Genomic DNA, 23,110 nt, shown 5'->3' with positions numbered 1-23,110 from the left:
TTACCGTCCTATTGCGCCCGAACAAAGAGGAAGGGAAAACAAAAAGTTACTGCTTTTGCACGCTTTTGGCATAGAGTCATTGTAATAACGCACAATAGCATCAAGATGAGAGAAATAGTCACCTGGCCACAGCAGTCCTAGGATAAAATGCTCATCGTTGATGTATCAGCACGAGAGAACTATGGACTAGTTCAATAATGTTATTTGTATGAATGATACTTGTTTATTGTGCTGGGGCGATCAATTGCTGGCCATCATCTATACCTTAAGCCTTTAGCTTTCCAATCTTTTATGGGATTTAAATTTTCATAGGGAATTGCCGAATCCAAGATCAAAATCCCATATCTCTGTCCAGTTTTGAGCCAGGATTGTACAGTCCCATGGATATCCAGAATTAGACGTCAATAATAGATGCGATTAACCTGGGTGTTGTTGAAATCCTATTAATCACTAGCGCTAGGTGAGGAACGTTAATTTCGATACAATTCATTATTGGTGCATCTCATCGAGGGGTTCTCAATTAATTACTTTAATGTTGAATGATATTTCATTCCTGTGGTCTTTTGCTAGGCGCCGTCTTGTAAAACTTACTTGACTTGCTAGCCTTGAAGAATGTGGTATCAATCTGTGACATCAAGCGATTCCATAGGGTTTTGATTTCTGTGTGCTCATTGGCGCCATGAGATAATTGATCTGACTTTATACCCATCAAGGGAAATTCCGGGGATTGAGTGACGGTTGTGCGAACTTTGCTATAACTGAAAATTGTATGGACCAAAACACACCGCGTGATCATACCTAGGTCAATTCCATCTGGATGTGCTATATTGATTGAATCCACAACTTCTCGTGCTTGAGTTCGACTGAGACCCCGAGCGAGTACGGCTCTCGCTTCCCAAAGAGCGTCAGGGGCAAAGTTATAGTGTGGAAGATCGTCTTCTAATACCTGACGGAAAGTTTGACGAATCGCTAAGATTTCGGGGATATCCTCTATTTGCCAATAAACTTCCCAGTAGCGCCCCAATCGTGTCATGGCAGGCTTTACTCGTCCCATGTTGAAAGGAGACCTCCAAAATTGTAGAAATCGCATGAAAACTTGGTACTGTCTCCAATTTTGCACTGGCAGGCCCTTTATAACTGCAACGTTCGCCCGACCATTGTTCATGGTTGGAGTATACTGGGAGTATTTAGCCACCGTTCTGTCCAACTCTCTTGTGACTTTTTCATCTAGATGTAGACAAATGGTGAGGGTTTGGTCGATTCTGCGTGATATCTCCATATCTTGACTGGTCGTCGTATCGGCTTTGGCTGTCTCGTGCTCATGGTAGCCGCTGGCCTTTTCGGCAGCCGGTTTCTGGAGTTCCCCGAGGAAATCCTTATTGTGTCGCAGGCTGTCTGTGGAAAGCCGGACTTGTTCCTTGCTTATGGCGTTAACTTTGGGCACAATCTGTGTGGGAGTGGACTTCTGTTTCGTTTCCAATGTAGTGATCGGCTGTGTTGCGGTATTATAGGGTGAAGGTTCTTTAAATGCCGTATAACCATCACCCTCAAGTTGGTCTAAAAATCTCGTGAATATTTCGCGGCGTGTGTTGGACTCCTGCTGTATGCCTCCGCTAGTATCCTCCATCCTCTTCTCAGTTACCATATCGGGATTCGAATCCTTGACTACTCGGTAGGTTTCCATGTTTGTGCTAGTCATTGCAGTCTTTTGAGGATGCGATGCATGAGTGGAATCGAAGTTGCTCGGACTTTGAGCATTTTCTTTGACTCCAGTTGGCTCAACTCTTATCGGCGATTCATCGTTGAACATTGCTTTGCAGGTCTTTGAGAAGCTTTTGGTAATGCCTCGACGTAAGAAAATGGACACACTCTCAGGACGAAAGTGTCTGGCAGGCAGGATGAATGGCACGACACATCTCGGCATATGAGATTTGCGTAGCCACATGTTCAACAAGTAAGAGGAGAGAAATCCACCCAGGTTCTTCGCCGCAGATTCGAGAATGAGTCCAAAGACTTTATGTGAGCTTAATGGGTGAATCGACGCATTCACCTGATTATTTATAATACAAAAGAAAAGGCCGACTGTACAAGTGTTATGATATGAACATATTGACTGGCGTTTGTTGAATATATCGTACACCCCACGATATATTCCAAATACGTTGTTGAACTTCTAAAATTATCTGGGTCTGTACAGGACTTGATATTCAATTGATTATTTTTGCAAGGAGCTGCCAGCCACAAATACATCAAATGATAACAGCCAATGGGATCAACTATATCAGCAGCCACAATGCATATTGATGCCTTAGGCATTAAATGAGACTGGTGGGTATCTCAGTATGTACTTTTTCATGATCAGACCTTTCAATTAAAGAGGATTCACAGTAAAGCATAAAATTTGTCAAAATTATCAATTGAATTTTTTATATCAGGCTGCCCGTACCACATATTCCTTTCTCATCCAAGAACAATGAAATCCTGTACTCCGTTGTTTAGGTTGAAATTGGAAGTTATGACTTTTATGTCATATTGATCAACAAAGATCTTACTCCAGCATAGGCCTCAATGACACTAGGTGTGATTTGGGTAGCGGGCAGAACGAAACCATAAGTTCCAGTATCTCTCAGTTCCGTGGTGAAAGAGAAATCAGCACCAACGGTCGCATCATGGTAATCTACACTGTTTCCAGTGGCTGCATAAATTGTGGAACAGATAGGGCCGTATGTGAAGACGGTCCCATAAACCGCTTTCACGGCAGCAACATAACCTGCTGCAAGAGATTGGTGCTGGGCATTGTTCTCTGGTAGTGCAGTGCAAGAGTATCCGTACGCTGTGCATGTTAAGTTAGGAAATTTGTACAGTGTTCTTTGAGGTTGATTCGACTTACGAGACATCATGAGTTGAGAGTACGAGTGGAAATCAATGAAAAGCTTCAAGCCCTGGGCTGTCTTGATCTTGTTGGAGTATGCAGCAAGTGCTTTGGTTTCTTGGGCATCCGCTGCAGCAACTCCTATATGATATTTAGCACATTTTTGTCAGATAGTCTGGGCCCAATTGACAATACATACCCCTATAATCTTCAGCGCAAGGATTCGTGGAAGCTCCACCAGCAGTGGACCACTTGTACTCCCAGTTTCGATTAATATCCCTACCATAGCATGTTGAAGAAGATGGTGGTGTCTGACGATTCTTACGCCACAACCGATTTGTACTTTGCGTGTATAAGAAGCCTGAGGTCGAAATTAGCCATGCCGAAAGAACAACTCGATTCAGCTTACCATCAGGATTTACAACTGGGAAGATATAATAGTCATATTTATCAACAAATCCTTTGATCTCCGTGTTGCTGGCATAGTTTGAGAGAAGGTTGTATGCCATGTATTCAACAGTCTATAAACGTTAGTGCTGCAAAATTGTCGAAAATTTGACAATTGACTCACCAAAGTTGTGATCCACTCTCTAGCATGCACAGTACCGTGGAAGAGCACGGCTGGCTTAACTCCTTTACCCGAACTACCATAAATATGAATACCAGTAATTGGATTGCCTTGAATGGAAGTTCCAGCAGTCACAATCTCAGCATTTGATGGATGTGCAGTGACAAGATCTTTAAGGAATTGTATGTGGTCCGCATACGCATGGTAAGCAGTGAACCACGTAGCATTTGGTGCGAGGGCTGATATCTGTTAATTACAACTCCAGACAACACAAATGAAACTTACCAGCTTCTATGGAATAAGTATCAGCGTGCTCCTCTTCCGCAATAGATTCTCCAAGGTTACTGTGCATAACCTGTTTTGAGAAGTCTCCGGTAATTTTCAAGAAGTTGTCGACCTGCTCGGGTGGTACAACCACATCAGCAGTCCCAAGTTTGGCAGACTTTTTCCATGTTTGAAGGTTTAACGAAGAGACAATGTCATCGATTTTCCCGATGTTGTCTTTTTGAGCTTTGAGTCGGAAAACTTTGTAACCATCATAGTCGACCTTCTCTGCAATAGCCACACCTGCAGCAGCAGCTACAGTAGCAAGAGTGAATATCTCGGAGAGCTTCATTTTTGCAGAAGTCAATGAATGCAATTAGCTAGGTGTTATGAGAGGGAGAATGCTGCTTGATATATCTTTCTGTACGGGCAGATTGCGGTTACCAACGGAAACTTTTCTGGGGGAGTTCCTGAACAAGAAGCTCATAACTTCGTTCACTAACGTTCACCAAAGTTACACATATTAATGATACACATTAAACAAATCATAAGATCAGACTGAAGAAATATCTGTAGTGACTGGCCTCGGTAGATCCAAATAGGAAGCTGTGATACTTTGCCGAGCATGTTATCTCTCGCGCCAAGGGGGCCAAGACTTTGAATTAAGGTTAAATTGACATTGCCTTCCGCATTGTGCGGGGAACCTGCATTTAGCTTCGAATTCACCATTTTGTTCTAGAATTCCATTATCGAACTCTTGAAGACATCTGTGGCTTCGCATCGGGACTTGGCTGGCCGAAACACAGTTGAATTTTGGTCAGTGCAGGGGTTTTGAAGCGCCCACAAAGGTCGTGTTGAAGTATGTGAGTTTTGCCTGAATTGATTACGCTATGAAATCGCGTTATTATTGGTACTCAATACCGATCTCTTAGCTTCTGAGCAGACACTGCTTTCTTCAATAGCGCTGACAGCGCTGCATGTAATGCGCCCGCCTTCCAAATCAAGCATTTTCTAAGCACTGCTTTTACATATCGGATTGCTCCATTTCCAACAGCATTGCAGCCATTTTTACGACGCAACGACTCAACAAGGAAGGTGATAGTATTTATGAAGTCCAATCTTTGACATCCATTATCTTGCCCATCTCTTGGACTAACATAATCGTACCCAGCCCCATGTCCATCTATTTTTCAATACCACATTCCAACACATTCAACCCATGTCAAAGCTGGTCTATAGCTATGAGCTGAATACCAAGTCAAGTAGAACTCTATAAAGCCAATCATCAAGATCTAGATCACGGCTTGTGGAACCGTACAGTACAACATCAATTATTCGCATAGTTTATGCATCGAAGGTAGAATTTTCAAATGGCGTCAAATTTGGCGGCAGCGTTCTGGCCGCAATAGACTACCGTAAACTATCATTAATGTTTATCAGACAAAAAATACATATTTGCTATGCCACATACGTACAAGGTTGCGTCGCCTACGAAGATTGTCACAAGGTCTTTGATTGACCATTCGGCGATTGGTCCAGTGTTGTAGTGTCAAGCTTCATGCTGAATAGCCACCACAAATTGCAACTTTACTAGCGACCCATAGGGGATCGTATCATGTATTGTAGAGGCCAGCAAAACGTTTTGCGCAAACCACGGTTTGGTAAAATTCATCATTTTTATTGCACATTGCATTCGCAATGATACAAGTATGGATATCTCAATTTCTCATCAAACACGCAACCATATACTGCGTCCTGGCATTGAATCAATCGGTACAACACCCCACGGCTCATTGTTAATGGCCCACTAGGGATATCTTCCAACACCACTCAAATACATGGCTGGAGATCAATAAGGGCTATCACACGAGCCAAATGCACAATCCCTATACAGTTTGAAACCAATGTCCAAGTACTTAGATGGAAATTAATCTGGACTGACATGATACTGCAAAGATTCAAACGACCCCAGAATTTGTGTGTAAGTTGGGATAAATGTAACTGTTTACCCTGATAGCTAAACCACAAAATAATGAGAACTTCCCCCTATCCAAAGTGCGCGGATGGTAATGAAGAGGTATGAGAACTGTTAAGTAATCTTCTGACCCTACAAATCTAACTCCTCATGTCCCAATGCTTCACCTCACTAGGCCATTCCCTGAATGCCGCCTCCATCGATAACGCTATATGTCTCGAGGCTGCAGCCTGAGGCTTTAGCGTATTTGGAGGTAATACGAATACATACCTCACGATCAATTTGTCGGAATCGGCTAGTGGATAAGTAACAATTCTAGAAACTGGCTGGTCGGCTACTTCCAGACCTAGTAATATGCCGTAGTCATATAATGGATGGCGGACAGCTGCAAGTGCGTCGCGAGCCCCCTGTTTGAAAGCATATCGCCATGACACTGCTGGTTTTCCAGCAGTCCAGATTCTGTCGGTAAGAAAACCATTTTGAAGGATAGAGTGAAGTGTGTTGATTGCAGTGCCGTGCCATCGTACTGACGTCTGTCCGTTGTTTCGAATGACAGCCGCATTAAACCGATCTCGGATTCGTGCTGGTGGATAAAGGACGGTAAATTGCCATATATTGTCTGAAAAGCCAGAGACTTTTAAAAATTCGGGTGGAGGAAAGTAACTGTGCCCGAACGTCATCTGCATCCACTTAACCAATCGAAAAACTGGCTCAGGATGATTTTGTTCAAGATATGATACCATAGCTTTAGATGTTAACGCCCCGCACTTGGGAAGGCCTCGGAGAAAAGGCTGCAATTCCTGAACATCAGAGACGGTACAATCATCGGATAGTTTTAGGAGCCGACGGTTGTGATCGATTTGATGATAAAATGACATGAGAAGCAAATAGAGCCCACGATGATTGACCTCGCAGATTTTGGCCATGTCCTTACCCCATTTTATGACAAGCTCTGATTCTTCCCCATGATCTGACGTATCCGAATCTTCCGCTGTAACATCTTCTGCTAGATAGGAGGGGATAGCGAGGGTTTGGAGACGATTGCGGATTGTATCTGTGTTTTCGCGTTTTATATGAGGAGGATTTGAATCTTCGGAGTGCTCGTTTCTACACATCATAGTTTCTTTGGGACTCCTGACGGCTGGCTTAAGGGAGCGATGAGATGTATGCGAGGCATACAGTTGGAGACAATGGTAACCGGGATGTGTAGCGGGCATTGCGAGGAATGATTATTGAAGAGAGTGCAATGATTTATAACGGAAAACTATGCTGTCTTAGGACATTGAACGGTGGAAACATCTGACTAGAACTACTCGTACCTAGTCATCTATCAAAGGCCCAATCCGAAAAGTGACATGGCCATTCTAGAATATTCTCAAATTCGATGCCGATCTAACTTTCTTGTGAAAGGTTTTGCTCCCTTTGAACTTCCCGCATAGTAAGTATGCTATACAAGCCAGCAGTGCTTTCAAGAATACGACTAGATACTCTAGAACTGCTCAAATCCAAAACAACAATCATTGTTAAAAAGAGAGATTTCTTCTACAGTAATAAATACAGAACGAACCATCTAAAGTTCTAAAGCTACCCATTTTTTCATACCCAATTTATCAAACCATATCCTAATATCTGGCAATTTCCACTCGGTATTTCGCCGCGCGAAATCCTCCAGTCCATTTCTCAAATTGGGAATTTCGCTCTCGTCTATGAAACTTTCATATATTCTCAAGCTCAATCTTCTTAATCCGCTGAATTGCATGACCTCGTTCCAACAAAAATCGTTTGAATCCCAGAAATGTGGCTGCACCGTGAACTCCAGATTTCTGACCTTTTCTACATCATCTATACCCTCGAAACGACCTCCAACTAACATGAATACACAATTGGAACCCGCCCGAGTCAAATCTATGTTATCTCTTTCAAAATCAACGTATGCGGTTCCTGCTCTGTGGTAAGAGCTAAAAGCTAATTCATATCTTGTCAATCCGACCTCTCGCGCCTCGCTATTGACATGGAGTATTGTCGGGATAGCGCTAGTATCACCACCACCAGTGATTAAGCTAGCGCTGTCAATAAACCAACCACGAAATGAAAATCGCCCCGTAATGCTTTGATAATTTTTAGATTTGATGCATAGATCCCGAGGAGCGGGCATGTAAAAATGCCAGATTTTGAGACGGAGCTCCGTTGGAAGCTCTGCAAAACAAGAGAACGTAGTGAGCTGCTCCGAAGATGAATCCGACGACTGCAACATACGTTCCATTACAAATAGCTGGTGTGTTTTAACGGATTATAAGGGTAGAAAACAGAAGCGATCAAGAAACGTTGATATCGAGATGCGTCGTATTTGGAACAATCGTCCGCTTGGCGTAAGGGCGGCGTAATGAAGTTAATGAGGACTGATACCACAAATCTCTAATGAAAATGAGTTGAATTATGTAGGAATGCGTATCAAGAGCATGGAGAGATCAGACAGGTCAGAGTATCTTATATGTATTCAAAGTCGTCAGACGACGCGTGGTAATCTTGGCTAGGCACCCAGCTTTAGCTTTTAAATAATAAGCAGTTCGTGCCTTCACCGTTGCTGTCTGATGATATTATTAAAGCGGCAGCTCAACGGAGATTTATTTGAAGGATGTAGTGGGGGAATGCGGGGTCGCACCTGGAAATATACACATCTGCTAACACCCTGATCTATCGATCCCTAAAATATCAATAGCCAATAATCTATGGGAATCAAGATTTTTGATGAAAGCATTTATTTCGCATCACCGAAAGAAAGGCGAACGAGCCGCAGAAGAGCAAAAGGTTTTAGAGCCATAATCTTATTTTACGGGCTGTCACTCAGACATTTACCAAATCAATGGATTAGGAAAACATGATCATCTCTTGCACCTAGTATGATAAACAAGACCCCTAAATCTTACGAGAGTAGCTCAAGACTTGAATCACCAACCCCTTCACCAGTTCGCTTACGCACAGTTTGTAAAAAAATCTTCACTATCTGACCCACACCACCCTATTACAGGTATCGTACCCACAGTGCGCACTCTCTTTCATGAAGTTCTCTGAGAGCGAAAGATGGAGCAACAAGGCTGTTCATCTACAGAAGTTGGTACTTTAGAATTGCAAGGAGGAGAATGGAATAGAAAAGCAAAAAATAAATGACCAGACTGGGGCACGATCCCAGGACCTTGTCCGTATTCAACAGGTGTTAATTGTTAAGGACACGTGATAACCAACTACACCATCCGGCCGTTTGTGATTTTTGTTGAGAGGAAGATTCAATTTAGCAATATATTGAAATTTTCATCAGGAGGGGTTGTGTAAACAAGGTATCAGGAAAGAGGAGAGTGGGGTTAAAACCGACATGGGTGGTAACGGTTCAACTAACATCATTTTTATAATTGGACGTCATAGGCAAAGTGCTACTTAATGTTGGAAAAAACTTATTTGTCAAGAGGTCATGAGAAATAATATTACTAAAAGTTATAATGTACAATCATACGCGAGTGTACAAATTGCCATGCCTTTCAGCTTAAGCCTCACCAGGCCAGATATCATCTGCGATACTTCTGACCAAGAGTAACTTGTTCTTCATATCTTCCCACCCCAATGAATTACCTTCCTCATGACTAGCAAAACCACACTGAGGGCTTACGCCCAATCTCTTTAATGCTTCCTCTCTCGTTTGCCCTGCTCCTTTTGCTACAATATCGGCAGCTTCCATGACTCTTGCCTTCATCTTCTCTTTGTCTTCGAGCTCTGGAAACTTTGAGGTGATGACTCCAAGAATAACATTCTTGTGGGATGGGAGGTAGAGCAATGGCTCAAATCCTCCGGCCCGTGGTGTGTCATATTCGAGGTAGTATGTTGCTACATTCAGGTTGCGGAATAGCTTAGTAGCAATGCGATCATAACCTCCTTCGGAAAAGTGGCGTGATCCCATAAAGTTACCTCTGCAAATGTGCAAACCGAAATGCATTTTCGAGGTGTGTTTCTCGATGCTGTCGTTATAACACTTGATATAGGCATCAAGCAACTCCTCAGCAGTTTTAGTATTGGATTTGTCTTCCTCCCAACCCTTCAACATTTTCTCGGAACAAAAATCTTTCAAATCGTTAGCTCTTGCTATTATTTGCGTCGCATCGGAATACTTACATGCAAAATTTGGATCGTCAAACTGCACATTTCTGAGTCCAGCTTCGTACAAGATGTCCAACTCTGCACTGACAGCTTTCGAGATATCTGAAAAATATTCCTCATCGTTTGCATACACTTCTTTGGGGAAAGCCTTTCCATCTTTATATCTGAGATGATACCACGGTGGGGCAATCATTGTCAATTTGATGTCACTCCATCTCTCTTCAGGTACAAGAGTTTTCAAATATTCGAATTGACCAATGAGAGTCGATTTTCCAGTGTGCTTTATTTTGCCGGTGCAGAGGCAAGATTGGCCTGGCTTGTGGCCTTTCTCGATGAATCCAGCGATATCAGGAACATAAGGACGGAAAATGTCCATAGAGGGGTTGCGGATTTCGGTCATACCGTCGAGCTCCTCGAAGAACGTTCCCCAAAATACAGCACGTCTGCCATCCGATTTGAGTAAGCATGGATGCCACAATTTACAGTTTATTGAAATTATGCGAGACAACGAACCGATATTCTCCATCACTGACGGCCCTAAACCCGCACTCCTTTTGTAGCTCTACTACCTGCTTGATAGAATCATTCTCAATTTGTGTAAGTTCTTCTTGGCTTAGATTATTTTTCTCGAAAGCACTGCGTTTGGCGAGAAGCTCAGTTGGGCGTAGTAGGGAACCTAAGTGCTCGGCGCGAAAAGGGGGATTATGATGAATAGTCGCCATTTCGATGTATCTTACAATGAAGAGGGAGATGTTCAAGAAGCAGAAGAAGCGTGGGTAATCTTCAATAGTGGAAAGAACAATACATATACTTCACTTCCCCCGCTCGACTCCGCACCAGCCGCTATCACTTCCGCAATACCTACATGAGTGCTATATCGGCAGTTGAGATGTATAGTCTTGTTGGGATGGAAAGAAGTGATATACGATAGATATACCACATCACAACCGAAAATTGCCCTCAACAATTGAGGTTTCTGAATAACAAGACGCTTGATGCTCGTGAGGCTGTTGATGAACGATTCACGTTGTCCGATAGCTTCGAGCTTTGATTGGACTGTGCAGATACATCGGAGATAGCAACGGATAAACGTTTGCCGACAAAAAGCCAAGTTCTATTTATTATCCCGCGCATATTCGTGATACGAACCATTAATACACCACCCACTCACCCTGATTGCAGCCAGATCAACGTGACAATGCACTCAGTTTACATGAAGCAACGGTTATCTATCTGTCTGTCTTGTTGAGGTCGGCGTGAGAAATTGAACCCCGCATGAATCATCCGGAAAAATGTATCACATACGATCAAATAGACGGCGTGCCGCCAAACCGACTGACATACATCATACATCATGCATCTCGCAGCTGTGCGTTCTTATCCCCGATTCGCTCCGTGGACCAAGGATGATATAGGATTTTGGCAAGTTGTTTGTATCCCGCAACAAACAGAATTCAACGAAAGAGGTGGGCGACACGCACAATCTTTATGTCAACCCTGCGGAAGCTTTCAATTGACAGCTATAGTGGGGCCATTTGGTGCATCTACTGCGTATCGTCCATGACATGGCCGCCGCCAATTCGGCAACTCAACACCGCGTTCAGACATGCTCCTCAACTTTGATGAGCTTCAGTATTCGTTATTCTTTATTCGTTCTCGTGTCATGTCGAAAGTAGCGAGCTACTGAGCAGCGACTCTATGAGGCCTAGGCCCAACACAATACGTATAGCAGTGGGCCTGCGGAATCGCGGGTGTCAAAGTTTAGTGGGGGTTGAGAGGCTTAGGGTTGGGTTAATCCTGCAACCATTTCGATCATCATCTACTCTTTATCTGTTTTGCCACACATCTGACTGCATGAGTCGTCGATAATTCACTATCGCAATTATGCGAGATACCAACCGCTACCCTTGGAAGCGCGTATTTTCTACTCAAAATTCGCGCAGCTCCTTATCAGTCCTAAATGACTATAAAATTTCTCTTATCAGCACCTTTTCTCAATTGTCTTTGTATGATTTTTGTCGCAAATTTTCAAAGATAATCCAGTGAGGATGCAAGTTCAAAGCATCGTTGCAGAAGTCATTGGACTGGCTGCTATCGGAGCTTTTACACTGCCATCGATTGTAACGATCTCACGTACTCCATACCGACGAAAGGGCACTTCAAGCTGGGGTGACAATAAGGATGGGAACACAACTACCACTAGCGAGACCAATTTTAACTCCAAGGTCCCAAAGATATGCTTGTCAATATTTACTATTTTGGGTATCTTGACGTTTGTTCTGAAAACCCTTCAATTCGGTAGCGCTACTTATTCCCTTGAGCAATTTGCAACTAATATTGTGGGTTGGGTGAGTGGTTGATTACAACTTTTCGCAGCAGTGATGCTAATGATGATAGTTCTTGTTGACGATACAAGTGTTCGCTGTATGCTATACGAAAGATACTATCGTGAGCTACACACACGGTGTATACATTACAGCTTCCTGCCTTGCTTTCCTCTGTATGGTTATTGTTGAGGACCAAGAAACTCTGAGAAGCTCATGGTCGATTTCTACTGCGTTATCTGTTGCCCAGATGGTTACTCTAATTGCTGTTGGGATCGCAAGTATATCGATCCCACGACGACCGCAGGTTTTCTATCATGGGAGACTAGTTCTAAATGAATTCAACGTTTCTTTCCTCAATCGATTCTCGTTCTCGTCAATAGGGTACTTGCTCACAAAAGCGAAGCGACAAAACAATTTAGATATGGAAGAACTTCCAACAATGCACTACGCAAAAAGATCAAAGACTCTCAGCCATGAATGGATGGCTAATAGCAGCACTGGTCGATTATGGGTGAGGTTGTTGAAGGTGTACAAATGGTCACTTATCCTACAGATTGTTCTCGGGTTGATCCATGCTTTTCTTGCCATTGGCCCACAACTAGCAATCTTCAAAATACTAAATGCAATGGAGTCAGGGCAAACTGGAAAGCAGCTAGCATTCTATATACTGGCTTTTGGGCTTGCCACCGTTTTAGCTTCTTGGGTTGAAGGTATGTGTCAATCACCAAAGTCAATCCTCGTTATCATCAATCTAACATTGCATAACAGCCATGCAAGACATTACTAGCACGAGCCTAGTTTCTGTTCCAATGCGAGCTCAACTATCTGCTTTGATATTTGAGAAAACTATGCGGCGCAAAGATGCAAAAGGCGGACCTTCGATCGCTGAAAACGAAGATGGCGTTTCTTCTGATGAGATAGACCCCGACAAAACATCACAAAAAATTCTCAATTTAATTGGAGTAGATACCGGAAGAATTTGTGATTGTGCTAGGCAAACTTTCGAAATTGTTCAAGCACCCGGCCGGATTATCATATCTGTAGCGTTTCTGGTTACGTTATTGAGCTGGCAGGGAATTTTACTTGGCTTCTGGTGCGTCACCTACTTTCCAATCCTCTCTTGGAGATTTTTATTCACAGCCCCGGAACTAACTTACTAGCTTTATCATCATAACTTTTCCCGTTACACGCCGCTACGCAAAGAAGTTTACAGCCTCTCAGGGAATTCTAATGCAGACTAGAGATAAGAAAGCTGCAATTATTGGCGAGGCTCTTCAAGGATTCCGCCAGATCAAATTCTCCGCTCTTGAGGATCGATGGGAAAGATCAATCATGGCAATGCGAGACATTGAGCTTACAGCAACCTGGGATGTTATGATGTCCAGAATAATGCTGATTGCTTGCTGGATTTTAAATCCACTCATGACCGCCGCTATAGCACTGGGAGTTCACTCATACATATACCAACAGCTAACACCCGCACAAGCGTTCACTGCCATCGGTGTATTTCTACAGTTGGATCATTGTATGCAATGTCTCCCCAATATAATAACACAGATGATTGCTGCAAACGTATCGTTGCAACGTGTTGAAAGCTTTCTTAACTCGCCAGAACTCGGGAATATCCTTTCTAGCCCAATGGAACTACTCGAACCTGCCGACTCCGATTTGCCCGTGATTGTTTTTGAAAATGCGAGAATAAGCTGGCCCGCCGACACCGAGTATGTAGACAACGAAAGTGATCGGTTTATTCTTCGAGATGTCAATATCTCATTCCCAGTCAACAAATTGACAATCATCTGCGGGAAAACCGGTTCCGGAAAAAGCTTGTTGCTGAATTCAATGCTTGGTGAAGCAGAGCTTATCTCTGGTAAAATCAGGGTACCGGAAAGGCCATTTGATTGTTACGACCAGCACGCGAATAAAGATAATTGGATTGTTCCACACTCGGTTGCTTTCGTTGCACAGATTCCCTGGATAGAAAATTGTACAGTCAGGGAGAATGTTCTATTTGGCCTTCCACTAGATCTGGATCGTTATAAAGAAGTCATTGAAGCTTGTGCTCTGACCAAAGATCTTCAACTCCTGTCAGACGGTCATGAAACAGAAATTGGAACTGGTGGAATCAATTTAAGTGGTGGTCAGAGAGTAAGTAATACATGCCCGTGCTCTCTTCCTCGCATCTTGATTTGTCCATTGCCGCAAAATCAAATTCATGACACAAAACTAACTTATTGGTGATCTAGTGGCGATTAACTTTGGCAAGAGCTTTGTATTCTCGTGCTGGAATTGTTTTGCTAGACGATATATTTAGTGCTGTTGATGTTCACGTTGGCCAGTTCATCCTTAATAATGCTCTCGTCGGCAAGCTGAGCGCTGGCCGTACTGTTATATTAGCAACACACCATTTATCTTTATGCAAATCGCATGTCAAGTCTATCGTAGAGCTTGAGGATGGTATTGTCAAGCAATTTTCTAGTGTTCAGGAATTGGAAGAATATCTTGGTGCACCCGTCGAAAGCCTGGATGATACTGACGAGACTCTAATCGCTGTGGAAGATGATCTGAAGGAAGATACCATCGTAGATACATCAGGCTGCAATTCTCCAATGATGAAAAAGACCGATCCTCTCAAGTTTGTGATGGATGAATTTCGCAAACAAGGAAACATTGGATCTTCAGTTTATTCCAAATGGCTCAAATCATGTGGTGGATGGACTATCGGAATCATATTCCTTTTAATTTATACCTTGACTACCTTATTCAATCTCGGTAAGATTATTTCTTTCCACCATGATTTACGAGGACAAACACTAACACTCATCTTTAGGTCGAACATACTGGCTTCGATTCTGGACCAGTACTGATGGTGAGAACGAGCGCAATTTACATACAAGATTCAATCAACCGCAAATTTTCTTGACTTCCTCAGCGTTTGATAGAAATGGTACTGTGCCATCACTTGATGTACCAGGAAAACACAGTACAACCTTTTATCTCGGAATCTATTTTGCCCTTTGTATCGCCATGAGCATCTTTCGTATCTACGGTTATATTTATGCATACAAGCAATGTATTCGGGGTTCAAAAAAGCTCTTTAAGACAATGCTATTCAAAGTTCTAAGAGCCCCTCTACGTTGGATAGATACTGTCCCATTTGGAAGGGTAATGAATAGATTCACGACGGACTTCAACACAGTCGACTTTGATATTGTGGTGAGCATGGTCATTTTCATATATATTCCCCTTGATTGATTGATTGATTGATCCGTTTTATGAGATCTTTCACACACTAGACTGGCCATATTGCTGACATATTTTACCTCAGGATACGCTCACATGGGGGGTCGGTGATGTTTTCAGGTTATTCGGCATAGCAATTGCAGGGTAAGTAGTAGATTCTTGCTGAATATCCCTTTGCTAATGAGAATAAGGATGTTTTTATCACCATATGTAATATTTTTAACAGTTGCTGTATCTGCATTCTCCGCATATTTAGCGCTTCAAGCCATTACTGCCGCGAGAGCAATTAGACGCTTGGATTCGACCAACAGATCACTCATATTTGAACAGTTTCGAACTATTTTGATTGGCATCACTACCATACGAGCTTTCGAGAAGAGAGATATTTACCTGGAAAAGGTATATCGTAGGATAGACGATGGAAGCTCAACACTTTGGAATACTACTTTATGTCATAATTGGCTCGTTTGGAGGATAGGTGGCATAGCTTCGGCAGCATACACAATGTCAATTGCAGCGATTGTAGCCGCTACTGTTACTGATGCAGGGCTTGCTGGTTTTGTCCTTGCTATATCTCTGGAGTTTTCAAGTGCCCTTTTTTGGTCACTTTTCCATGCAGGTTTCCTGGAATTACGAATGAACGCGGCGGAGCGTGTGATTGAATATACAGAAATGTCCACAGAGACATTAGATGGCGAAGAACCCCCCGCTAGTTGGCCAACAGCAGGATGTTTGGAAGTGAAAGACTTGGCCGTTGCATACAACCATGATCTGGAACCTGTTTTGAAAGGATTGAGCTTCAATATCGATCGACAAATGAGGTGAATATCTGAAATCTTTACCTCCTTAAATTTCAAGTCTAACATGATATTAGGGTCGGGATTGTTGGTCGTACTGGATCTGGGAAATCTACGCTAACATTGGCACTCTTCCGTTTTCTGGAAGCGAGAGAAGGCAGCATTGTTATCGACGGCTATGATATCTCGAAACTAAAGCTACAATCTTTGCGCCGTAATCTAGCCATCATTCCTCAAGATCCAGTGTTGTTTTCAGGTTAGAGCTCTCCGGATTTTCGAAAAAAGAAAATACGCTAATAGAATTTTAGGTACACTTCGGAGCAACTTAGATGCAGATAATGAATACGATGATACAGCACTCTTTGATGCCCTTCGCCGAGTTCATCTCATCGATGAATCAAGCTCTGGTATTGCAACTCCGTCATCAAGCTCATCTCAAAATCAAAACATCTTCCTCTCCTTAAACAGCTCCATCGCCGAAGGTGGTCTCAATCTTTCCCAGGGCCAACGCCAACTCCTCTGCCTCGCACGTGCTATCATTCGCCGCCCAAAAATTCTTATTCTCGACGAGGCGACTTCTTCTGTAGATGTTCAGACGGATGCACTTATTCAGCAAAGCATTCGCGAGGAATTTGTAGATAGCACGTTGTTGGTTATTGCACATAGACTTAGTACAGTAGGAGATTTTGATAAGATTTTAGTGATGAATGATGGAAAACTAGCCGAGATGGGAAGTCCAAGGGAATTAATTGAGAAAAAGGGAATGTTTTGGGGTATGGTGAAAGAGAGTGGAGAGGTAGATAAATTGGTTGATATGAGTAAGGATTAATAGAGAGAGGGTAATAGTCGAATGCTCTCATGTATGTTGACCAGGTTGAAATTAAATACGGCACAATTGTCAAAATCATATGCTTTCTCTGCACCAGGTCCTATCCTTCATTATGAAACATTCTTCTGATGTTCCATTGGAGACGGGGGTATTCCACAAGTTTTTAAGAGACTTGGTATCACCAGTGATAATTTTTGAGCTTGATAGATCAAAATGCTTCTCAAATTCATTGGTATAAGGTCATCTAGCATACTAAATTACCCGATCTACGTACCTACAACACCTACTAGAACATTTGCTCGCCTTCCCGCAATAAAACCTTAGTAGTTGGCTCCTCCATCGTCCAATGTTCGAAGCTTAGGTTACAGGAATAGCACGATGACTAAAAACACTAGTCCGACCAAGAGCTGCTCTCCAGACCGGCGTACTTTCACTAAGGAGCACTTTTTCTCTCAGAGCACTCGCGTTGCGGCATTGATGCTCGTGGCCCATACCATCAATCCCATCCACCACTTTGCCCATGGCGTTAGTCGTGGGCTTAGGAACTTCAAGGGTATCATCGGCCGTACAGATAATTCCCTAATAGGCAGTATGAAATTAGCACAACGATGCTTTCGAGCACACACCAAAGAAGAAAAATTACTCACCTGAGCAATATAATCCAAACAATGCAGGAAATGCAGCGGATTTTTCGACCACTCCGCCCCCTGAACCTCGTGATCATGATTCATCGATCCTCCAAATAACATCGTCCTGATCATTCCCAAACAATGCAATTGATGAAACATGGTGACTCCGTATCCCTTCGTAACCCCATCTCCTTCATCCACCATGATAAAGCCGCCGTTGGGCGTGAGAAGATATTCATCCCAGTCTACATCCTCGGGGTCACCGATTGCAGCTTCGAGCGCGGGGATCGGCTCGAAGATCTTGGAGTGGAATTCGCTGGCTGGAGGGACTGGGATTGTGGCTCCGCTGGTGTGGTCGTGTGCTCCGGGACAGATTTGGTAGATGATGAGGTTTTGGACGGGGGCGAGGAAGGGAAGTATTTCTTTGTGAGCTAGGAGGATGAATGTCGATATGATTGCTGTGGATAGGAAGATTGTGTATAAGATAATGCGGAGAGGATGTGCGCTAGCGTTGGGCATGAATTTGTTTTCCATGGTTGCTGTGGAAGTGTGAGTTCTAGGATCGAATATCCAAAGTCAAAAGGAGGGAAAGGAACGGGAAGCTATATTTTCTTGACTACAGAAGAAGCGCAGTAGGACTTCCATGTGCTGGACTTAAGCTATCGTGGTTGTAAAATACCTGGATCTTCAAATTACAAGCGAGTACTAGGACGGAATGAAAGGCACAGAGTTTTTCAAACTCGGAGAAACGTAAGATACCGTTTGATTGGCCATGCATATGAATCCTATGATGAGGATATGAGCCATATTTTAGTCATTCGGAACAGATACTCGAGAACAATTTCGATATCAGGGGAATCCCAAATGTTACATGAATTGCATGCGCACCAGTGGAGCAGATATCGGGATTTGAACGAGCTTTAGTTGGATCCAACGTTATTCATGTAAACTAATCTTCAAAGAATCATCAATCGTAAAACGAGATAAACCAAGCACCGTTTCGGAAATCGTATCGTTATCTTCGCAAAATACACAACTTGTTTTCAATCCTAACAAACCTCGCCCGCCCTTACGATAACTATCTTTGCTCCAGTGACCATCTAATCTCTAGCATGTGTCGCACATCTATACACACAGTTACTTTCCACCAAAACCTAAACTAAAAAAACTACCGGCTGTGCCAAGCTGATAAGACAATCATGTTGTGTAGCGACAAGCGAGGATTCGAGACCAATGAACTTCAGCATAACGATAATATCAAAAGATCAACCCTTTCATCGACACGTCATGTAATTCCCTACCGTAGTATGTTCGGCTTGATGAACTGATTGCTGCAAATAAGTGATCATGAAGAGGCAGGGTTCTCAGAAATTATAAAGAAAGATAAAGATACTTTGTACGCCGGCGGAAGCTGTGTGAGGTTCTCCGCAGACGCGGTTACATTGAAGAATATACGATATCACATCTATGAGGTAAATGGCCATGAATGAGAAACAAGATTTCCTGGAAGTACTTCAGTGTTGCGATTGATTCCAGCCGAAAGCTCTATCTTTATAGAATTCCGATATTTAGTCAATCACCCACTTGCTTTGATTGTACAACAAAACAGTTACATTGGGAAGACGAACACTCACTTGTATTCTCGTCATCGCTGAGTGTTAAACTTCGAATCTTCAAACTTCGAAACCTATTCTTCATTTTTCCACACAGGTACAGATATCATGTCAGCTTTATACAGTCCCGAAGCAACGCATTGCGAAGGCCTCGAGGACCAAAAGCTTCACAAATCAGAGAAAGAAGATAATGATGACTTCTCTAAAGCAGACGAAGAAGAATTGTTTCTCGAGCGCCATAACTTCCCATCTCATCAAAAGCAACACAGCCATAAGCGAAAAATCTACATCGTGGCCACCGTCGCTATTTTTATTGTTCTCGCATCCATCGTATTCGGAACATACTCGACGTTGCGTTTTAAGGCCTTAAAACACAGCTACAATAGCGCGTCTACTCAACACCCATCTCCGCCAGAACCTCACTCTCATGAAAACCACATAGGAGTCCACGAACACAAGCATGAACACTCCCCCATCTCATCCGCTCAAGCCAGCTATTCCACACGTCCAGACCTAGATTGTGGGGATAGCGAAGCCTCTGCAAAAGCTGCAGGCTGCACTTTTAACGTCATGGCATTCTCATACGTTCCAGCCTCATGTAACGGCAGCGAAATCATGAGCTCCTTCGTCGACAAGCATGCAAATCTACCTCTTGATGGAGCCGGAATATTTCCTTGGTACCGCTGGTCCAACCGGACCGAGTCTGTACCGCAAGATGCAAATGAGCTTAGTAAATATCCATTTATTTGGACAACTCATGAATGGCACATTGCGCACTGCCTATACAATTGGGCGCTGACTACTGATGCAATTTCGAGGGTTCTCAATAGCGAGAAGAATGTTTGGATCTTGCAGGATGCGGTTCAAGGGGGTCATATTGCGCACTGTAATGGTTTGGTATCTGATCGAGTGACGAGTGGTCTGACGCCTTTGCGAGCTTTCAGGGCAATTGGACGTTGTGTAAAACTAGACACTGACGGTATTGCTACTTTGAGTAAGGATCCCTATGGAAGCCATGTGGATTGAAAGGTTTGCGATTTTTGTTTGGTGTGAGAACTCCCAGATAAATGCCAAGAGGTTTAGGAATATCAGTATATAAGTCAGAACATGAGCCTACATTATAGGCTATAAGCAAAGTTTACAGAGTTCACGCAATATAGAGCCATGTGTCTGCACAGTATTCTGGCTTACTGTTTACCAAATTTGGAAAATGGCCTAACTGAAGCCCAAATGACCCGCGTGATATTTTAAAGATAGAAGATATACATTTTTATTAAAACATTTTATAGTAAAAGACGAAGAATCTGATAAGAGAAAGCCAAAAATGAAAAACTTAGTTTCCGCACAAATGCATTGAGAAACTGCCTTGAGTTACCGACTATGTATGCTTCTAAGTCTCCCAGTCCTTCACTTGATGGCGTAGGTGAATCAACTTCCATATGCTACACGTATGTGCTTCAACAATTGACAATGTGTAATGACAAACTGATTTCACCAAAACTAAAAAAGCTCATGGGTGAGTACTGGATCGATGTGGAAAATAGCCATTTTAGAGATAAATTCATCGTCCGTAGATACTTTCATTTGGTGTACCTGATGTACTAAGTCACTCTTCAAACTCCACACTCAAATCAATATCCTTCCATCCTTCCCGCGAAAGCGTATAAGAAAATTCCGCCACTATTCCACGACCTTCGAGCTCTATGATTTTCTCCTCTTCCACAAATCCTAGATTTCTCAACGTCGAGCGCATTGGTTCATTATCCCTCATTGTTCCAGCGACAGCTTGGAGACCAAAATTGAGAGCCAACTGAGTCAAAACACTAGTCGTTAATTTTCCCAATCCCTTGCCCCTCACCTCTTCATTCAGAACCACGCCGATGTTTGCGATTCCTGGCCTGATCACAAAGATATCTCCAAACCCCATAACTTGTCCATCAACTTCAATCAGGACCTTTAAGCAATGAAAGTCCGTATTAGACTTGACGTATTGATCGTGCATGCGGTCTTTCCATTTCGAGATAGCAACCTCATCCCAGACTTGGTCTTTGCTGTCTTGCAATTTGTTGTTATCGGCGTTTGTCGCAATGGGGAGCCAGGCATCAAAGTGAGATGGTGTTGCGCGGGAGAATCTGACAGTTGGGTTTGACGGGATGGTAATGGTCCATTTCTTGGTGAAGAATTTTGGGCGGTAGTCTGAGGGTGGGGGTGAGGGTGAGGAGGAAGACATTGAAATGGATGCTCTGTATCGACTTAATGACTGAACTTCTACCGCTGGGTGAGGGTATAAACTCTAGACAAGTCATCATAGACCATTGTATACTTACTTTGTGAATATCTGAGGAATATCTGAGGTGTTGATACTGCTGCCCTCAAATGAAATGAAATGACTGATTATTGAAATCAGGATGAATTAGATTGTGAGGGGGAGAATGATTCGATCAATGGTTAATGATTCAAAAGTCATCAGAAGCGAAGATAGTTCTGCGTTACAAAAATCTGTAAGTCAACTTTGTGCACCATATTATAAAGATCGGGTCGAAGTCCAGTTGAGGAGCTCGATAACCTAAGATAGGGAACACAAAATCGAGATTCTGGTTTATCTGCTTTGATTTGTTGCAGTGAACTTCGTTAATCGTAGCTTCCAATTGATAGAAACCACTCTTCTCGCCACCTTCCTGATTAGGTGATTAGAGAAATTGAAGAGAATCCTTCATGCCTCATCGTCGTCGATGTTCTTTTCGACCACACTAGTGTTAAGAGCGAAAACACGCGGGGTGGGTAGGTAAGGTGGCTTTTTGAATATCATACTCGGAGGCAGATCTAAACAGTCTTTCCATATTGTTTTCCAAACTCCCTTGTATCGGTTCTTGCCTGACTCTCATTCCAAGTATGTGCATACCTTTGAATCTCATCAAAATGCTTACGTCTCATAGTCATAAGATTGGTAGCAACTGAGCAGGCAGGACTTTGGTCAAGCTCTGCATTTATTCAAGACACTGCGATTTGATTCGGTAGATAAGATAAGATACAACTTTTATTTAACATACAATAGTCGAGCTAGCCACTTTGAATCTACTAGAATCTCACCTACCTAGCAGTCGTGGCAGTCTATTTCGTTTGTGTCGTCATCTAATCACTCATCATGCGTCGAAAAGATGTTTGAGAGTAAAACCTTCGTCGCATCGGTTTAGAGTTCTAAATGATCAATTCCTCCGCAGTCTTAACGGCTTTGATCTACTAGTAAAAGGAATGACTCTTCCCTCACTAATGTATCATGATACTCTATACTCTATTTCTCAATTCTCTATGCTAATTGGTCAATTCGATATCAATATCAATTAACTTCAATATTGTCCGAGCGGGAAAAGCAGTCATCGGAGTAGATGTAAGAGCGCTTCGAAAGTGGAGTGAGTGGAGGAACCACACGGACAAACCCAAGTATATTCAGACATCCCAATGAGAATTCGAGAAGAGATACAAGTCTAGATCATAATGAGTCTTACGATGACATACTGTATGCAATTTTATATCGAATTTTTCATCAAAATTTTCATTCTGGAGAGTTCGGTCCGGAAAAAGCAGGTATTCCGACCCAACGGGCCGAGTTGAGGTTCTAAGCCTCTTGCGTATACCGACGTGTTAATCCAGTTTCGGAGTTCAGTGCGAGGCGCGGCGAGAATCTGGGTATGTATTCATAGGTGCAAAGTAGTGAGGCACGGAGTTGGATATCTGTCAGTTGAAACACTTATTAGAGGAAATACCCATTCATCGTCGTCCGTAGTAAGATCTTAGTTCCACGGGGTAGGAAGTATTGTTCCTGCTTACATACGAGTTTTGGAACATA

The 23,110-nt window shown here is 42.9% G+C and overlaps 9 protein-coding genes across 10 annotated transcripts; 2 read left to right on the top strand and 7 right to left on the bottom strand.

The window, feature by feature from the left end:
• Positions 1 to 209: 209 nt before the first annotated feature.
• Positions 210 to 2,190, bottom strand: BCIN_02g04810 (hypothetical protein). The gene has a single exon (XM_024691333.1). The coding sequence runs from the start codon at positions 1,943 to 1,945 to the stop codon at positions 548 to 550; it is 1,398 nt and encodes a 465-aa protein (XP_024547103.1). The 5' UTR covers positions 1,946 to 2,190; the 3' UTR covers positions 210 to 547.
• A 212-nt stretch (positions 2,191 to 2,402) lies between these two features.
• On the bottom strand, positions 2,403 to 4,246 carry BCIN_02g04800 (hypothetical protein). Its single transcript, XM_001552921.2, has 6 exons — positions 3,726 to 4,246; positions 3,444 to 3,679; positions 3,282 to 3,393; positions 3,072 to 3,233; positions 2,891 to 3,013; positions 2,403 to 2,833 (listed from the first exon to the last, which is right to left on the bottom strand). The coding sequence occupies exons 1-6, from the start codon at positions 4,054 to 4,056 to the stop codon at positions 2,523 to 2,525; spliced, it is 1,275 nt and encodes a 424-aa protein (XP_001552971.1). The 5' UTR covers positions 4,057 to 4,246; the 3' UTR covers positions 2,403 to 2,522.
• Positions 4,247 to 5,600: 1,354 nt separating this feature from the next.
• BCIN_02g04790 (hypothetical protein) lies at positions 5,601 to 7,062 on the bottom strand. 2 transcript variants are annotated; one of them, XM_024691332.1, is made up of 2 exons: positions 6,999 to 7,062; positions 5,601 to 6,943 (listed from the first exon to the last, which is right to left on the bottom strand). In XM_024691332.1, exon 2 carries the CDS (start codon positions 6,894 to 6,896, stop codon positions 5,820 to 5,822), a length of 1,077 nt encoding a protein of 358 aa, XP_024547101.1. In that variant the 5' UTR covers positions 6,897 to 6,943; positions 6,999 to 7,062; the 3' UTR covers positions 5,601 to 5,819. The 2 variants fall into 2 exon arrangements, with proteins under 2 accessions (XP_024547101.1, XP_024547102.1); XM_024691331.1 differs by having other exon boundaries at positions 5,601 to 7,062.
• Positions 7,063 to 7,175: 113 nt separating this feature from the next.
• BCIN_02g04780 (hypothetical protein) lies at positions 7,176 to 8,149 on the bottom strand. The gene has a single exon (XM_024691330.1). The coding sequence runs from the start codon at positions 7,940 to 7,942 to the stop codon at positions 7,250 to 7,252; it is 693 nt and encodes a 230-aa protein (XP_024547100.1). The 5' UTR covers positions 7,943 to 8,149; the 3' UTR covers positions 7,176 to 7,249.
• Positions 8,150 to 9,115: 966 nt separating this feature from the next.
• Positions 9,116 to 10,833, bottom strand: BCIN_02g04770 (hypothetical protein). The gene is made up of 3 exons (XM_001552918.2): positions 10,339 to 10,833; positions 9,841 to 10,268; positions 9,116 to 9,789 (listed from the first exon to the last, which is right to left on the bottom strand). The coding sequence occupies exons 1-3, from the start codon at positions 10,545 to 10,547 to the stop codon at positions 9,218 to 9,220; spliced, it is 1,209 nt and encodes a 402-aa protein (XP_001552968.2). The 5' UTR covers positions 10,548 to 10,833; the 3' UTR covers positions 9,116 to 9,217.
• A 166-nt stretch (positions 10,834 to 10,999) lies between these two features.
• BCIN_02g04760 (hypothetical protein) lies at positions 11,000 to 17,117 on the top strand. The gene is made up of 10 exons (XM_024691329.1): positions 11,000 to 12,173; positions 12,223 to 12,862; positions 12,921 to 13,245; positions 13,313 to 14,300; positions 14,399 to 14,924; positions 14,983 to 15,368; positions 15,481 to 15,539; positions 15,587 to 16,216; positions 16,270 to 16,448; positions 16,501 to 17,117. The coding sequence occupies exons 1-10, from the start codon at positions 11,874 to 11,876 to the stop codon at positions 17,019 to 17,021; spliced, it is 4,554 nt and encodes a 1,517-aa protein (XP_024547099.1). The 5' UTR covers positions 11,000 to 11,873; the 3' UTR covers positions 17,022 to 17,117.
• Positions 17,118 to 17,222: 105 nt separating this feature from the next.
• On the bottom strand, positions 17,223 to 18,281 carry BCIN_02g04750 (hypothetical protein). Its single transcript, XM_001552914.2, has 2 exons — positions 17,669 to 18,281; positions 17,223 to 17,600 (listed from the first exon to the last, which is right to left on the bottom strand). Exons 1-2 carry the CDS (start codon positions 18,182 to 18,184, stop codon positions 17,379 to 17,381), a joined length of 738 nt encoding a protein of 245 aa, XP_001552964.1. The 5' UTR covers positions 18,185 to 18,281; the 3' UTR covers positions 17,223 to 17,378.
• Positions 18,282 to 18,999: 718 nt separating this feature from the next.
• Positions 19,000 to 20,760, top strand: BCIN_02g04740 (hypothetical protein). Its single transcript, XM_001552913.2, has one exon. It carries the CDS (start codon positions 19,372 to 19,374, stop codon positions 20,287 to 20,289), a length of 918 nt encoding a protein of 305 aa, XP_001552963.1. The 5' UTR covers positions 19,000 to 19,371; the 3' UTR covers positions 20,290 to 20,760.
• Positions 20,761 to 20,776: 16 nt separating this feature from the next.
• Positions 20,777 to 21,893, bottom strand: BCIN_02g04730 (hypothetical protein). Its single transcript, XM_024691328.1, has 2 exons — positions 21,591 to 21,893; positions 20,777 to 21,506 (listed from the first exon to the last, which is right to left on the bottom strand). The coding sequence occupies exon 2, from the start codon at positions 21,491 to 21,493 to the stop codon at positions 20,870 to 20,872; it is 624 nt and encodes a 207-aa protein (XP_024547098.1). The 5' UTR covers positions 21,494 to 21,506; positions 21,591 to 21,893; the 3' UTR covers positions 20,777 to 20,869.
• Positions 21,894 to 23,110: the final 1,217 nt, after the last annotated feature.

This window comes from Botrytis cinerea, chromosome 2, assembly GCF_000143535.2.
Source record: "Botrytis cinerea B05.10 chromosome 2, complete sequence".
Lineage (NCBI taxonomy): Eukaryota > Fungi > Ascomycota > Leotiomycetes > Helotiales > Sclerotiniaceae > Botrytis > Botrytis cinerea.
The sequence above is the reverse complement of the archived record's forward strand: the minus strand, read 5'-3'. Positions and strand labels throughout refer to the sequence as shown.